Genomic DNA, 16,627 nt, shown 5'->3' with positions numbered 1-16,627 from the left:
GAGAGACTTATTTCTGGAGAGATTAATTTTAAAATTAGAAGCTTGAACTGTTTGGGCATAGACCTGGAAAGTAAGCCTGCAAAGTTCTGTCAAACTCCTCCCCCTTTGGCAGTTCTATCTTGACGGAAAATGTTGTAGTTGGGGAGGGAAATCTCTGAATTTTTGGTGGCCTTCCTAAGCCAGGATTCAGACACGGCAAGAACATCAGCGTTCGCGGAGTGTGCTAAAGCAGTGAGTAAAACAGACTTAGGGAGGAGGCTTCTGATGTTAACATGCCAGGTGGGCCTGGCTCAAAGCTAGCGTCGGGGCTGGGCCACTCGGTGGCAGCTAGCTAGCTGTGATGATCAGGGGTAATTTACATTTGTCATTTAGCAGACGCTCTTATCCAGAGCAACTTACAGTAGTGAATGCATACGTTTTCTTTTATCTCTGTACTGTTCCCCCGTGGGAAACGAACCCACAACCCTGGCGTTGAAAACACCATACTCTACCAACTGAGCCACACGGGCTCCAGGGCTGGTCCAGGGCTTACGGCAGGAAGTGGAGAAAGTGGAGAAAACAGTCCGATACTGGAAAGTATTATCCAGGCTAAAAGCGGCTGGTGTCTGTGCAAAAGTAAAGGCCGCTAGCAGTGGCAAACAACTTAAGATTCTTTAGAGTAGCCACCCTTCGCTTTGAAGACAGCTTTGCACACTCTTGGCATTCTCTCAACCAGCATCATGAGGTAGTCACCTGGAATGCATTTAAATGAACAGGTGTGCCTTGTTAAAAGTTAATTTGTGGAATTTCTTTCCTTCTTAATGCGTCTGAGCCAATCAGTGGTGACAAGGTAGGGGTGGTATACAGAAGATAGCTCTATTTGGTAAAAGACCAAGTCCATATTATGGCAAAAACAGCTCAAATCAGCAAAGAGAAACGACAATCCATCATTACTTTAAGACATAAAGTCAGTTTCTTCAAGTGCAGTCGCAAATTGCAGTCGAGAGTTAAGTTCCTTGGTGCCCACATCACCAACAAACTATCATGGTCCAAACATACCAAGACAGTCGTGAAGAGGGCACAACAAAATATTTTCCCCCTCAGGAGACTGAAAAGATTTGGCATAGGTCCCCAGATCCTCTAAAGGTTCTACAGCTACACCATCGAGAGCATTCTGACCGGTTGCACCACGGCGCTAGAGGGTGGTGCGAATGGCCCAGTACATCACTGGGGCCAAGCTTCCTGCCATCCAGGACCTTTATAATAGGCGGAGTCAAAGGAAAACCCATAAAGTTGTCATAGACTCCAGTTACCCAAGTTGTAGACTGTTTTCTCTGCTACAGCACGGCAAGCGGTACCGGAGCGCCAACTCTAGGACCAAAAGGCTCGCCAAAAGCTTCTAACCCCACGCCATAAGACTGCTGAACAATTAATAAAATGGCCACCGGACAATTTACATTGACCCCCCCCTCCCTTTTGTACACTGCTGCTACTCGCTGTTTATTATCTCCATGTACAAATTACCTCAACTAACCGGTGCCCCCTGTATATTGCCTTATTGTGTTACTTTTTATTATTACTTTTATTTTAGACTACTTGGTAAATATTTGTTTAACTCTTCTTGAACTGTACTGTTGGTTAAGGGCTTCTAAGTAAGCATTTCATGGTAAAGTCTACACGTTGTAGTATTCAGCGCATGTGACAAAGTTTTATTTGATTTTTGATTTGAAAAACCATCAACCTCTATAATGAAACAGGCTCTCGTGAAAGGAACACCCGCAGTTACCTCTGCTGCAGAGGATAAGTCCATTAGAGTTACCAGCCTCAGAAATTGCAGCCCAAATAAATGCTTCACAGAGTTCAAGTAACAGACATCTTAACATCAACTGTTCAGAGGCGACTGCATGAATAAGGCCATCATGGTCGAATTGCTGCAAAGAAAACACTACTAAAGGACACCAATAAGAAGAGCTTGGTCTAAGAAACACGAGCAATGCTTGGGCCAAGAAACAAGAGCAATGGACATTAAACCGGTGGAAATCTGTGCTTTTGTGTGATGAGTGAATGACATTTTTGGTCCAAAATCTCAAAATGTGTGATTCCCACCGTGAGGCATGGAGGAGGTGTAATGGTGTGCTTTGCTGGTGACACTGATTTATTTAGAATTCAAGGCACACTTAACCAGCATGGCTACCACAGCATTCTGCAGCGATATGCCATCCCATCTGGTTTACACCTAGTGGGACTATCATTTGTTTTTCAACAAGACAATGACCCAACACACCTCCAGGCTGTGTACGGGCTATTTGACCAAGAAGGAGAGTGATGGAATGCTGCATCAGATGATCTGGCCTACACAATCACCCGACCTCAACCCAATTGAGATGGTTTGGGATGAGTTGGATCGCAGAGTGAAGGAAAAACAAGCCAAGTGCTCAGCATATGTGGAACTCCTTCAAGACTGTTGGAAAAGAATTCCAGGTCAAGCTGGTTGAGAGAATGCCAAGAGTGTGCAAAGCTGTCATCAAGGCAAAGGGTGGCTACTTTGAAGAATCTAAAATATATTTTATTTTAACTAATTTTATTTATTTTAACACTTGTTGGGTTACTATATGATTCTATATGTGTTATTTCATAGTTGATGTATTCACCATTATTCTACAATGTAGAAAATTGTAAAAATAAAGAAAAACCTTTGAATGAGTAGGTGTGTCCAAACTTCTGACTGGTACTATGAATATATACAGTTGAAGTCGGAAGTTTACATACACTTAGGTTTCATCATTAAAACTCATTTTTCAACCACTCCACAAATTTCTTGTTAACTAACTATAGTTTTGGCAAGTCGGTTAGGACATCCACTTTGTGCATGACACAAGTAATTTTTCCAACAATTGTTCACAGACAGATTATTTCACTTATAATTCACTAAATCATAATTCCAGTGGGTCAGAAGTTTACATACACTAAGTTGACTGTGCCTTTAAACAGCTTGGAAAAATCCAGAAAATTATGTCATGGGTTTAGAAGCTTCTGATAAATGATGTAAATTAGCCTGAGTCAATTGGAGGTGTACATGTGGATGTATTTCAAGGCCTACCTTGAAACTCAGTGCCTCTTTGCTTGACATCATGGGAAAATCAAATTAAAATCAGCCAAGACCTCAGAAAAAACAATTGTAGACGTCCACAAGTCTGGTTCATCCTTGGGAGCAATTTCCAAATGCCTGAAGGTACCACGTTCATCTGTACAAACAATAGTACGCAAGTATCAACACCATGGGGCCACGCAGCCGTCATACCGCTCAGGAAGGAGACGCATTCTGCCTTCTAGAGATGAACGTACTTTGGTGTGAAAAGTGCAAATCAATCCCAGAACAACAGCAAAGGACCTTGTGAAGATGCTGGAGGACACAGGTACAAAATAATCTATATTCACAGTAAAACGAGTCCTATATCGACATAAGCTGAAAGGCCGCTCAGCAAGCAAGAAGCATCTGAGAAAGATCATACTTTTTGGAGAAATGTCCTCTCGTCTGATGAAACAAAAATAGAACAGTTTGGCCATAATGACCATTGTTATGTTTGGAGGAAAAAGGGGGAGGCTTGCAAGCCAAAAAACACCATCCCAACCGTGAAGCCCGGGGGTGGCAGCATCATGTTGTGGGGGTGCTTCGCTGCAGGAGGGACTCGTGCACTTCACAAAATAGATGGCATCATGAGGCAGGAAAATTATGTGGATATATTGAAGCAACATCTCAAGACATCAGTCAGGAAGTTAAAGCTTGGTCACAAATTTGTCTTCCAAATGGACAATGACCCCAAGCATACTTCCAAAGTTGTGGCATAATGGCTTAAGGACAACAAAGTCAAGGTATTGGAGTGGCCATCACAAAGCCCTGACCTCAATCCCATAGAAAATTTGTGGGCAGATCTGAAAAAGCGTGTGTGAGCAAGGAGGCCTACAAACCTGACTCAGTTACACCAGCTCTGTCAGGAGGAATGAGCCAAAATTCACCCAACTTATTGTGGGAAGCTTGTGGAAGGCTACCCTAAATGTTTGACCCAAGTTACACAATTTGAAGGCAATGCTACCAAATACTAACTGAGTGTATGTAAACTTCTGACCCACTGGGAATGTGATGAAAGAAATAAAATCTGAAATAAATCATTCTCTCTACTATTATTCTGACATTTCACATTCTTAAAATAAAGTGGTGATCCTAACTGACCTAAGACACAGAATTTTTACTCTGATTAAATGTCAGGAATTGTGAAAAACTGAGTTTAAATGTACTTGGCCAAGGTGTATGTAAACTCCAACTTCAACTGTATCTGTCAAACCTCAACTCTTTCACAACTTTTAAAGGATATTCATAGAAAGAGCAATATATTCTGAGTCAGATATTTACTTCCTTTCACAAGACTAATTGAAGTACAGGACATTTTGTTTTACCTGGGAGCAGGTGAGGGAGCCTCGAAATTAGGTACAGTGCTGTCCAAGTTACGATCCATGTCACTCACTGGCAAGTACAGTCCACTCATTTCCTAGAAAATGTACAATCTATTTCGCTTTAAAAACTCCTCAACAGACAGGCTCAACCTGCATTTCTGTACATGAAAACCAAAGAACACAGTGGAGGAGTACATTTGTCAAATTCTGAGGTGATTTCTGAGATGCTTTTTACCCCAGAACTAGCCTTAATCTGTGTCTAGGAAACTAGACCTCTGAATTGTAATCCATTTCAGGATTACAGAAATGTTAAGGTAGCTATCTATGTACATTATTTTACCTCAACACGCTTGATATCCTCCTCCAAAAAGTTTAGCTCCTTCTGCAACTGTTCCAGTTGCTGATTGATAAAACACAATAACAAATGGTTAGTTCCTCACAGATTAATACTGTACTTAAATATGGAAATATATTTAGAAGCAATCCCAAACAGAGATGGGGTACACCTCTCTTTTATTTCTTCTTGCTTCTTTGAGGAATTCCATTAAAATCTGACGTTGAGCAGCTTGTGATTCCTATGGGAATAAACAGACAGAGTTAACGGTCGATCGATCAAGGTATGACTATGAAGCCCATTTCTTTTAAATTATCTATGTGATATTGCTACATAGCCTACATAGATAGACCATTATATTCTGAATTTTTATGGAACAGTTTGACAATTTTTATGAGTGCACCCCATAAAGACCCACAGGTAGCCTGCACACAAATGAAAAGGAGCGGGCTACAATGACCAACCATCAGGTAGGCTATTGTTTTATATGAATGGAGTTGTAGACATTGGTTGAGTAGCGCATCATAATAGCCTCAATTAGCCTTGCTTCTTTACAACAATTTGATGCAGTCAAGCTAGGTACTATCAGATGGTATGATAGATAACCTACAGTAGCAACATGTTTGTCTAACTAGCTTGAGTTGGTTTGGCTGCTTTCTCGCTCTTCCTCCATGCTACACACATAGACTGTCACACACACCGGCCCCTGCTCCTCTCTCACCCCTCTGCTGAAACAAGCAAAGCGCAGGGCACCGGCTCTCATGTCGCAAGAGTTTTTAAAAAAGAGTGTCCCTTAACACACATGTATTTCAACTATCCAGATATCTGAAAAAATATCATGATATTATTTGATAACTGATATTTTAAAATGCCCATCCCTACTTTATAGGATTAATTTCATGTTAAGAATAAACAAGTGTATATTTGACTGGCAGAAAAAAACAGCATCGGGATTGACAAGGGGTTATTAAGGTTAATGTGGTATAGCTTCAGTGAGGTTAAGGGTTAGGGTAAAGCATACAAGTTCACATTCAGTTAGCGTAAAGCCGCCCGACGCCATTCATTTTATGCTGGTTAAATATGCACTGCCTAAACAAAATATACCCACCGCTTCCAGCTGTTTCTTTTTCTGTACAAGGAGTCCCAGCATCAAGTTGACATTAGCAAGATCTAGGTTCTCTTGGTCTGTGCCCAGAACGTCTTGGAACACTTGCCATCTTGACCCATTCTAAAACATGAGAAATACACAATGAAATATGTACATACTTTTGGTAAATTAAGTTAACCGTTGGGTTCCTTCACTATTACCTTTAAGAGTGGTTTCCTGGACACAGACTACGCCTAGTCCTGGACGACACACTTTTTTAAACTGTATAATAGAAAAGGCTACTGCAGAAAACAGCTGATTCGCTAATTTCCAAAGGACTACCTATGATTGGGCAGGAGGAATGTAGTAAGGAATAGAAATGCATAATGAGCTGCATTTTCAAAGTGGCAGTAAGGGGGAAAACACACTAGACCAGCGTTTCCCAAACTCGGTCCTCGGGACCCCATTGGGTGCACATTTTGGTTTTTGCCCTAACACTACAGTTGATTCAAATGATCAAAGCTTGATGATTAGTTGATTATTTTGCTCGTGCAAAAACCAAAAATGTGGGGTCCAGAGGACAGAGTTTGGGAAACCCTGCACTAGGCCTATATGAAACCATCTTTAGCCTACTCTTCAGACCACTTTATACACATCCTACACGCTCCCTCACACACCCCCCTCCCAAAGGTTAGGCACCAAACAGAATTTAAGGAACACCATAAAAATTGATTTGGTTATTCAGATTTAGCTTAGAATCTCTTTGAGTAGGCATATGCATCCTACCTTTGAAGCATCTCTGAGTAGGTTATCTATCCCTTTTCTGTTTTTCCTGTGCCATCCAAATTTGTGCATAACCAAGGTTGTACGCTAGCTAGCCAGCAAGGTAACATGACTAAACAAGGTAGTTTGTTATTAAACCAAAAACTGACCCGCAAGTAGTTTAAAACGGCCCGCAACATGATTTATAAAATTATATAAAATGTGCCTCAATTCGCGGTAGAAAGAGAAGATGGTAGCTCCGGTAATATGGGGGATAAGTTTTGAGTGGTTCGGGCTAGAAACTCGCAGTTTTCAGTGATGTAAAGACATAAGTATTACTGCCACTGTGCTCAGAGATCTGTATAGAAGGACAAGCTTAGGTACAAAATAAGTCCATAGAAACGCACAGGGCTTATTTTTGACAGATTTTGGCGTGTGAAACCTCTCGCTTTGCCTCTTCCTTTCTGCTGCACTGTTTTTCCTCAACAAAGCCTAGTCATACTGGCCTGCTGGTTCTTTACATTACATTTACATTTAAGTCATTTAGCAGACGCTCTTATCCAGAGCGACTTACAAAATGGTGCATTCACCTTATGATATCCAGTGGTACAACCACTTTACAATAGTGCATCTAAATATTTTAAGGAGGGGGGGTAGAAGGATTACTTTATCCTATCCTAGGTATTCCTTAAAGAGGTGGGGTTTCAGGTGTCTCCGGAAGGTGGTGATTGACTCCGCTGTCCTGGCGTCGTGAGGGAGCTTGTTCCACCATTGGGGTGCCAGAGCAGCGAACAGTTTTGACTGGGCTGAGCGGGAACTGTGCTTCCTCAGAGGTAGGGGGGCCAGCAGGCCAGTGGTGGATGAACGCAGTGCCCTTGTTTGGGTGTAGGGCCTGATCAGAGCCTGAAGGTATGGAGGTGCCGTTCCCTTCACAGCTCCGTAGGCAATCACCATGGTCTTGTAGCGGATGCGAGCTTCAACTGGAAGCCAGTGGAGAGAGCGGAGGAGCAGGGTGACGTGAGAGAACTTGGGAAGGTTGAACACCAGACGGGCTGCGGCGTTCTGGATGAGTTGTAGGGGTTTAATGGCACAGGCAGGGAGCCCAGCCAACAGCGAGTTGCAGTAATCCAGACGGGAGATGACAAGTGCCTGGATTAGGACCTGCGCCGCTTCCTGTGTGAGGCAGGGTCGTACTCTGCGAATGTTGTAGAGCATGAACCTACAGGATCGGGTCACCGCCTTGATGTTAGTGGAGAACGACAGGGTGTTGTCCAGGATCACGCCAAGGTTCTTAGCACTCTGGGAGGAGGACACAAGTGAGTTGTCAACCGTGATGGCGAGATCATGGAACGGGCAGTCCTTCCCCGGGAGGAAGAGCAGCTCCGTCTTGCCGAGGTTCAGCTTGAGCTGGTGATCCGTCACCCACACTGATATGTCTGACAGACATGCAGAGATGCGATTCGCCGCCTGGTTATCAGAAGGGGGAAAGGAGAAGATTAATTGTGTGTCGTCTGCATAGCAATGATAGGAGAGACCATGTGAGGATATGACAGAGCCAAGTGACTTGGTGTATAGCGAGAATAGGAGAGGGCCTAGAACAGAGCCCTGGGGGACACCAGTGGTGAGAGCGCATGGTGCGGAGACAGATTCTCGCCACGCCACCTGGTAGGAGCGACCTGTTAGGTAGGACGCAATCCAAGGGTGGGCCGCGCCGGAGATGCCCAACTCGGAGAGGGTGGAGAGGAGGATCTGATGGTTCACAGTATCAAAGGCAGCAGATAGGTCCAGAAGTATGAGAGCAGAGGAGAGAGAGTTAGCTTTAGCAGTGCGGAGAGCCTCCGTGACACAGAGAAGAGCAGTCTCAGTTGAATGCCCAGTCTTGAAACCTGACTGATTAGGATCAAGAAGGTCATTCTGAGAGAGATAGCAGGAGAGCTGGCCAAGGACGGCACGTTCAAGAGTTTTGGAGAGAAAAGAAAGAAGGGATACTGGTCTGTAGTTGTTGACATCGGAGGGATCGAGTGTAGGTTTTTTCAGAAGGGGTGCAACTCTCGCTCTCTTGAAGACGGAAGGGACGTAGCCAGCGGTCAAGGTATTTATAGGTAAATACCTTTACAGGTAAATGCGTGCCGCCCCAATAATTAAACAATTGTAACAGAAACCTCATCGGTGTCTGTACACCTCAGCTCACCATCACAGCTAAATAACATTTTAAAAACAGATGTAGATGCGCAGAAAGAACAGACGGCGAGAAGCAGCTGAGTAGACTAATGGCTGGTTAGGGGATGCAGCTGGCTGCTTACAGCTGTCTGCTCACAGCTGTCACACGTGATATTGGATGAAGCACTCATTCTGATATGACATATCTGACAGCACACTGAACTCTGATATTCTATTTGTAGGACACGTAGGGATGCATTCTGTGCTCAGTCATTCATTTCGATATGCGCACTTTTTGTCAGACACCCCTCCAAAATGTTGTTTTACGGATCTACATGATTCACCTGGATGACCTATTTGAGATCAAAATGGCAAATATATCTGAAAAGTGGCGAGTTTGCATCTCTGGGACTAAGAAGCTTTTTCAAAAGAGATTCTCCATTGAGCTTGCTTTTTAGACCAAGACTAGGCTTAATCTGTGTCCGGAAAACCAGCCCACAATTTTGTTGTCTGCATTATGTTCTCATGTTGTAATATTTGATCAAGGTCTGGTTTCCAGTGCAAGTGTGTATGCGTGACCTGATTTGCTGAAGCACTTACCGGATGGTCCATCTTCAGCCGTTTTTCATCGGATCTCTGTTTTTGTTTGAGAATAAGTTCATTCACTGTATCAAATCAAAATAAGAGTTAGTATTAATATTGAGGAGTGATGTATTAGAAAGGAACAAAACTTAATTTTTACCAGGGCCCATACAAAAGTACTGCACTAAATAGGGAACTGTTTGCCATTTGGGACAAAACCTGTGACAAGGCTGTAGAGAAGCTACAGTTGAAGTCGGAAGTTTACATAAACCTTAACCAAATACATTTAAACTCAGTTTCACAATTCCTGACATTTAATCCTAATAAAAATTCCCTGTCTTAGATCAGTTAGTATCACCACTTTATTTTAAGAATGTGAAATGTCAGAATAACAGTAGAGAGAATGATTTATTTCAGCTTTTATTTTTTTCATTACATTCCCAGTGGCTCCGAAGTTTACATACACTCAATTAGTATTTGGTAGCATTGCCTTTAAATTGTTTAACTTGGGTAGCCTTCCACAAGCTTCCCACAATAAGTTGGGTGAATTTTGGCCCATTCCTCCTGACAGAGCTGGTGTAACGGAGTCAGGTTTGTAGGCCTCTTTGCTCGCACACGCTTTTTCAGTTCTGCCCACAAATCTTCTATAGGATTGAGGTCTGGGCTTTGTGATGGCCACTCCAATACTTTTACTTTGTTGTCCTTAAGCCATTTTGCCACAACTTTGGAAGTATGCTTGGGGTCATTGTCCATTTGGAAGACCCATTTGCGACCAAGCTTTAACTTCCTGACTGATGTCTTGAGATGTTGCTTCAATATATCCACATAATTTTCCTGCCTCATGATGCCATCTATTTTGTGAAGTGCACCAGTCTCTCCTGCAGCAAAGCACCCCCACGACATGATGCTGCCACCCCCGGGCTTCACGGTTGGGATGGTGTTCTTCGACTTGCAAGCATCCCCCTTTTTCCTCCAAACATAACAATGGTCATTATGGCCAAACAGTTATATTTTTGTTTCATCAGACCAGAGGACATTTCTCCAAAATGTACGATCTTTGTCCCCATGTGTAGTTTCAAACCGTAGTCTGGCTTTTTATGGCGGTTTTGGAGCAGTGGCTTCTTCCTTGCTGAGTGGCCTTTCAGGTTATGTCAATATAGGACTCGTTTTACTGTGGATATAGATACTTTTGTACCAGTTTCCTCCAGCATTTTCACAAGGTCCTTTGCTGTTGTTCTGGGATTGATTCGCACTTTTTGCACCAAAGTATGTTCATCTCTAGGAGACAGAATGTGTCTCCTTCCTGAGCGTTATGACGGCTGCGTGGTCCTATGGTGTTCAAACTTGCGTACTATTGTTTGTACAGATGAACATGGTACCTTCAGGCATTTGGAAATTGCTCCCAAGGATGAACCAGACTTGTGGAGGTCTACAATTTCTTTTCTGAGGTCTTGGTTGATTTCTTTTGATTTTCCCATGATGTCAAGCAAAGAGGCACTGAGTTTGAAGGTAGGCCTTGAAATACATACACAGGTACACCTCCAATTGACTCAAATGATGTCAATTAGCCTATCAGAAGCTTCTAAAGCCATGACATCATTTTCTGGAATTTTCAAAGCTGTTTAAAGGCACAGACAACGTAGTGTATGTAAACTTCTGACCAACTGGACTTGTGATACAGTGAATTATAAGTGAAATAATGTGTAAGTAAACAATTGTTGGAAAAATGACTTGTGTCACGACTTGCCAAAACTATAGTTTGTTAAAAAGAAATTAGTGGAGTGGTTGAAAAACGAGTTTTAATGACTCCAACCTAAGTGTATGTAAACTTCCGACTTCAACTGTAGCTACACCATAGATAGGTAGATGGGTGCATTACTTATCTAAGAAATTGTTTAAGAGACAAACTTACCAAGAAAGTTTGGATAGAGCTGATCCACATTGTCAATGACGTAGTTACATTTTGGGCACCTATTGCTGTCCTCCAAACTCTGCCGAATGCACTTGTAGCTGAACCCAGAAATATAATGGGGTATGTTAGTTCAAGAAAACCAGCATAGGAAAAAATGAATGGGGCATTGGTGGACGATACAAACGGAATTAGCGGTAGTTAATATGGAACGGTGCTATAGGAATAAGATGGAAATAACGTTACTATAGCCTAGCCAATGCAATCATGTTTGCTTACCAGAAACTGTGTCCACATTTTGTCATATGTGCCTCCTCAATCATTTCAAAACAGATCGGGCTGAAAAGAAAATGTAATGCAACAACATTAACCTTACTTTGACAGTGTTCAGATATGGAAGCATCAGTGAGTCTGGTTAAACGACAGCGTTACGTAACTCTAGCTAACCAACTGCCAAATGGACATTGTAAACAAGAAAACACTCAAGTTGAACTATCTAGCTATACCTACATATGTAACTAACACCTAGTCACCAAGCTAGTTACGGTAGTTAGCCAAGTAGCTAGCAAGCTAAGTTAGCATTTTGCACGAAAACTCACCACACAAAATCGTTGCTTTTATCTTCGTAGGAATTCAAGAGACCATTGTAGAGAGGTGCTTGGTGGAGAGGACGTTTTCTGCTGGTGCCAGAGGAGGATGAACTGGATCTGCTTAGTGGGGCTAAGCTTCTTGGAGACTGTACAGCCACTCCAGGTACAAGCAACCCCTCGCCAGCTGCTGCCAGAGTCCGCGAGGGCACAACATTTGGAGAATTGTTCACATTCGCACTATCATTGCCGCCTAACGTTACGCTGGTAGCACCGTTAGCATTGGTTGTACCACCGGTACTGCTGCTACTTCCAGGCCCAGGACCTGCTCCACCGCCAGTTTGCTGTTGACGGTTGCTTGACATAATTCAAGCCCGATGCTCAACTCTTTCAAGGCCAAAGCTTGTTGTAGTTCACCGCATCCGGGCTGAGCTATTGGCTAGCTAATGTTAGCTTACCAGCTAATGGCAATGCGCTAGCTAAGATAAAACAACAATGTACGAATACATACAAGCTTGCTTTTAGCTAGATTGCTTCTTTAGGTGAAATTGTAGGCTTTTGTCAACAAGTCGATCATAACAAAGTTGCAAGAATGATAAAATCTCCAGCGCAAAGTCTGTCTACGTTTAGGGAATTAGAAACTAATCTCTCGAATCTATCCTCGTTTACCCAAACGAAATTACTAGCAAAAATGAATTACTCCCCCCTACTGCACCGGAGTCGTAACTAAGTCCTATGCTTATACTGAATGAACGCACCCACACCAATACAATTGTAGATGCAACAAAACGTAGAAAATAATTTATATCAGGTTTTGTTGTGTTTTGTAGAGTAGTTTGACTTCTGATTGTTTTATATACAGTACCAGTCAACAGTTTGGACACATCTACTAATTCGAGGGTTTTTCTTTATTTTGTCTATTTTCTACATTGTAGAATAATAGTGAAGACATCAAAACTATGAAATAACACCAAAAAATTGTTAAACAAATCTAAATATATTTTAGATTTTAGATTCTTCAACGTAGCGATCCTTTGCCTTGATGGACAGCTTTGCGCACTCTTGGCATTCTCTCAACCAGATTCATGAGGTACTCACCTGGAATGCATTTCAATTAACAGGTGTGCCTTGTTAAAAGTTAATTTGTGGAATTTCTTTCCTTCTTAATGCGTTTGAGCCAATCAGTTGTGTGGTATACAATCAGGTAGGGGTGATATACAGAATATAGCCCTATTTGGTAAAACATCAAGTCTACATTATGGCAAGAACAGCTCAAATAAGCAAAGAAAAATGACAGTCCATCATTACTTTAAGACATGAAGGTCAGTTAATCCGGAACATTTCAAGAACTTTAAACGTTTCTTCAAATGCAGTCACAAAAACCATCAAGCGCTATGATCAAACTGGCTCTTATGAGGACCGCCACAGGAAAGGAAGACCGAGAGGAAGACCGAGAGTTACCTCTGCTAAGTTCATTAGAGTTAACTGCACCTCAGATTGCAGCCCAAATAAATGCTTCACAGAGTTCAAGAAACAGACACATCTCAACATCAACTTTTCAGAGGAGACTGCGTGAATCAGGCCTTTATGGTCGAATTACTGCAAAGAAACCACTACTAAAGGACACCAAATATAAGAAGAGACTTGCTTGGGCCAAGAAATACGAGCAATGGACTTAGACCGGTGGAAATCTGTCCTTTGGTCTGATGAGTCCAAATTTGAGATTTTTGGTTCCAACCGCCATATCTTTGTGAGACAAGAGTTGATGAAAGGATGAAATTTGCATCTGTGGTTCCCACCGTGATGCATGGAGGAGGAGGTGTGATGGTGTGGGGGTGCTTTGCTGGTGACAATGTCAGTGATTTATTTAGAATTCAAGGCACACTTAACCAGCATGGCTACCACAGCATTCTGCAGCGATATACCATCCCATCTGGTTTGCGCTTAGTGGGACTATCATTTGTTTTTCAACAGGACAATGACCCAACACACCTCCAGGCAGTGTAAGGGCAATTTTAACAAGAAGTTGAGTGATGGAGTGCTGCATCAGATTACCTGGCCTCCACAACCAACCGACATCAACCAAATTGAGATTGTTTTGGATGAGTCGGACCGCAGAGTGAAGGAAAAGCAGCCAACAAGTGCTCAGCATATATGGGAACTCCTTCAAGACTGTTGGAAAAGCATTCCAGGTGAAGCTGGTTGAGAGAATTCCAAGAGTGTGCAAAGCTGTCATCAAGGCAAAGGGTGGCTACTTTGAAGAATCTAAAATCTATTTTGATGTGTTTAACACTACATGAATCCACGTGTTATTTCATAGTTTTGATGTCTACACTATTATTCTACAATGTAGAAAATAGTAAAAAATAGCGACAACCCCTTGAATGAGTAAGTGTGTCCAAACTTTTCACTGGTACTGTATGTATATAATAACATTTCCCCCAAAATTCAGGCTATAAAAATCTGCAAAGGATAGATATTGACAGATATGTTTTTGGTATGAAAGTAACCTGGGCAAGTTGTGGTGTTGGTAATGGTGACCATACCTGCCTCATGAAGTTCTGACAGCACACAGCAGAGGGCATGATCACCTCTGCCACACTCCTCACCAAGGCTCATTCAAGTGGCAAGCAAACCAGGCTGTCTAGTCAAGCTTTATAAAATCTATTTATGTATTCATATATTTTCTTACACATAAATATACATTGGATTACCTGTTTTTTTCATATCTACCTTACTTCAGTCAAAGTGGAAAATGAGGTGTGCATGTAGGTCTGCACAGCATTCACAGAAAATCATTTCCTCAATGTTTTCACTTGTGGAACAGATTTATGAATATTGTGTCCTTCTTTCTTCCATAATTCACATGTGAAACACAACTGAGACAGTACAACTCTCTTTAAGTAGACAATTTTCAATTACAACATACAGACAGAATGGATTCACTACTCACACAACAAAAAGTAGCCTATACCTGCTATACATTTCTTTCCCTATACTGTTGATTTGAATGGTTTTTTTGTAATTTGTTTTACTGTGTTATACAGTTTGCAAAACAACATTATAATTTGACTAAGTAAATTACCTATTAAGTTACATTTGCCTTCAAACAATTGTGGGCCCCCTCTTACATTTTCTACCAAGTGTGTTTTTTCCCCCTCCCTTTCTCCATTTGTCCGGCACATCAGGTTGGATTTTCCCCATTCTGTTTCTGGTCACTCAGATTGTGGTATAGGGGTTGGGGTTGGGCAGGCTCAAATGAAGGATAATCTCCTAGAGGTCCTTTGCAGTGGGGGGTGAGGCCCAGGAGCAGCCATTCACTTTTTTTAGACAGTTGCAGCAAGATCTCAAAGCACTTCGATAAAAAAGCACAATGTTTTGCAGGCAGATCCTCAGGCTGGTTGCGGAATTCTTGCCTCCCACTGTTAGGAACCTTTTTACCCATTAAGGGGCCCCTGCACAAACTGCCAGTTGCTTCAAGCTGGGCTGTTTGCAAATTGAGCCTGACAAAAATAGTGGGGGTGAGAAAATGGGTGAATTTAGACATATATAAAATCTGCAATTCTACATTTGATCAAAAAAGAGGTATGATGTCTCGTAAGTTAGTAACATGAGTGATACGGTCCAAATTATATTACTGTGAGCTCTGTGAGACAGGAACACCTGTACAGTAATAAAAAAAAAAATGAATTGAAAAATGGAAATGCTAAATAGTATTTGGCCAATAGACTTTGTGTCATTTTGTCATACTAGTGTTTAGCTCACTGTAACAAAGGGAGCTGGTTCAAATCTAAAGATGCACCCTCACGTGATATTGGTGTTAGAGGTGGGGTAGATAATTGTGATCAGGCCACGATTAGAAGAGGCATGGCGAGATGGTTCAGGGACTTCCTATAGCAGTCCTGTGGTGTCATTCCTTTAAGATTGGTAGTAAAGTGGATGAGAAGAGAGCACCCACAAATTCAACCACACACAATGGCAGTAAACAAAAATGAAGGAAAAAAGTTAAGGGGCCAATATACAATGTATATTTGGGACAGATTTAATAAGATTTACCAGTCTGTTTTTGTAGTTGAACATCCTATCATATTCTAATAATATTTTTGTCCAAAGGCAAAGTCATCAGCACAGTTTACTTCAGAGGCTCCCACATAGGATGATGCATATGTTTCTCATAAATGTTATAGCCCATCTTAAAGTTTTACTGTGGTGAGAAGATAATTTAGTTTAAATGATGGATATGTTTTTCATCATGCAAGTTATAACTAAATGCAATAGGTATTTTGCACTGCAATTAGAGTTGATTTGACAAATTAATATAATTTTTTTATTTTTATTTTATGTCTTAATGCTATTAAAAGCTCAGGTTACTGATGTAGCAAGAGGTTTTCAAACATACCCAAGATGAAATTCTATACTGGTTAACTCCACGGTATGGTCACGTGGATTGAAAAAGAATAAGAAACAATGGGCAATTTTCAATTAATTAATTAATTTCAATTCAGAAACTGAACTGAATTGACCGCAACACTGATGAGTTCAGTTAGCAGGTGCATCAAATGATAAAGCACTAGTGATACCAAGCATGAGCACCCTAGTTTTTTAACATATCAATTTTACCCATACATAACAATTTAGGCTACGGAGGAACCTGCACATATGGCATGCTCGTTTTTATTCCAATTAATTAAATAAATAGGTTTCTCATTTTTCATGTGTCAAACAGATGTGTGTGAGAGAGTGGTGTTCGTATGGTGTGAGGCTCAGCCAGAATC

At 41.7% G+C, this 16,627-nt stretch overlaps 1 protein-coding gene across 3 annotated transcripts in view; it reads right to left on the bottom strand.

The window, feature by feature from the left end:
* LOC106569074 (E3 ubiquitin-protein ligase COP1) overlaps positions 1-12,522 on the bottom strand; it is a 39,449-nt gene extending 26,927 nt beyond the window's left edge. For all 3 annotated transcript variants that reach the window (XM_014140041.2, XM_014140042.2, XM_014140043.2), the window contains exons 1-8: positions 11,865-12,522; positions 11,545-11,604; positions 11,269-11,366; positions 9,375-9,439; positions 5,874-5,993; positions 4,938-5,006; positions 4,772-4,831; positions 4,435-4,526 (exon numbers count right to left, since the gene is read on the bottom strand). In XM_014140041.2, the coding sequence (XP_013995516.1) occupies positions 4,435-4,526; positions 4,772-4,831; positions 4,938-5,006; positions 5,874-5,993; positions 9,375-9,439; positions 11,269-11,366; positions 11,545-11,604; positions 11,865-12,217 (917 nt within the window). In that variant the 5' untranslated portion in view covers positions 12,218-12,522. The remainder of the gene's footprint in view (positions 1-4,434; positions 4,527-4,771; positions 4,832-4,937; positions 5,007-5,873; positions 5,994-9,374; positions 9,440-11,268; positions 11,367-11,544; positions 11,605-11,864) is intronic.
* Positions 12,523-16,627: the final 4,105 nt, after the last annotated feature.

Source organism: Salmo salar, chromosome ssa14, assembly GCF_905237065.1.
Source record: "Salmo salar chromosome ssa14, Ssal_v3.1, whole genome shotgun sequence".
NCBI classification, from domain to species: Eukaryota; Metazoa; Chordata; class Actinopteri; order Salmoniformes; family Salmonidae; genus Salmo; species Salmo salar.
The sequence above is the reverse complement of the archived record's forward strand: the minus strand, read 5'-3'. Positions and strand labels throughout refer to the sequence as shown.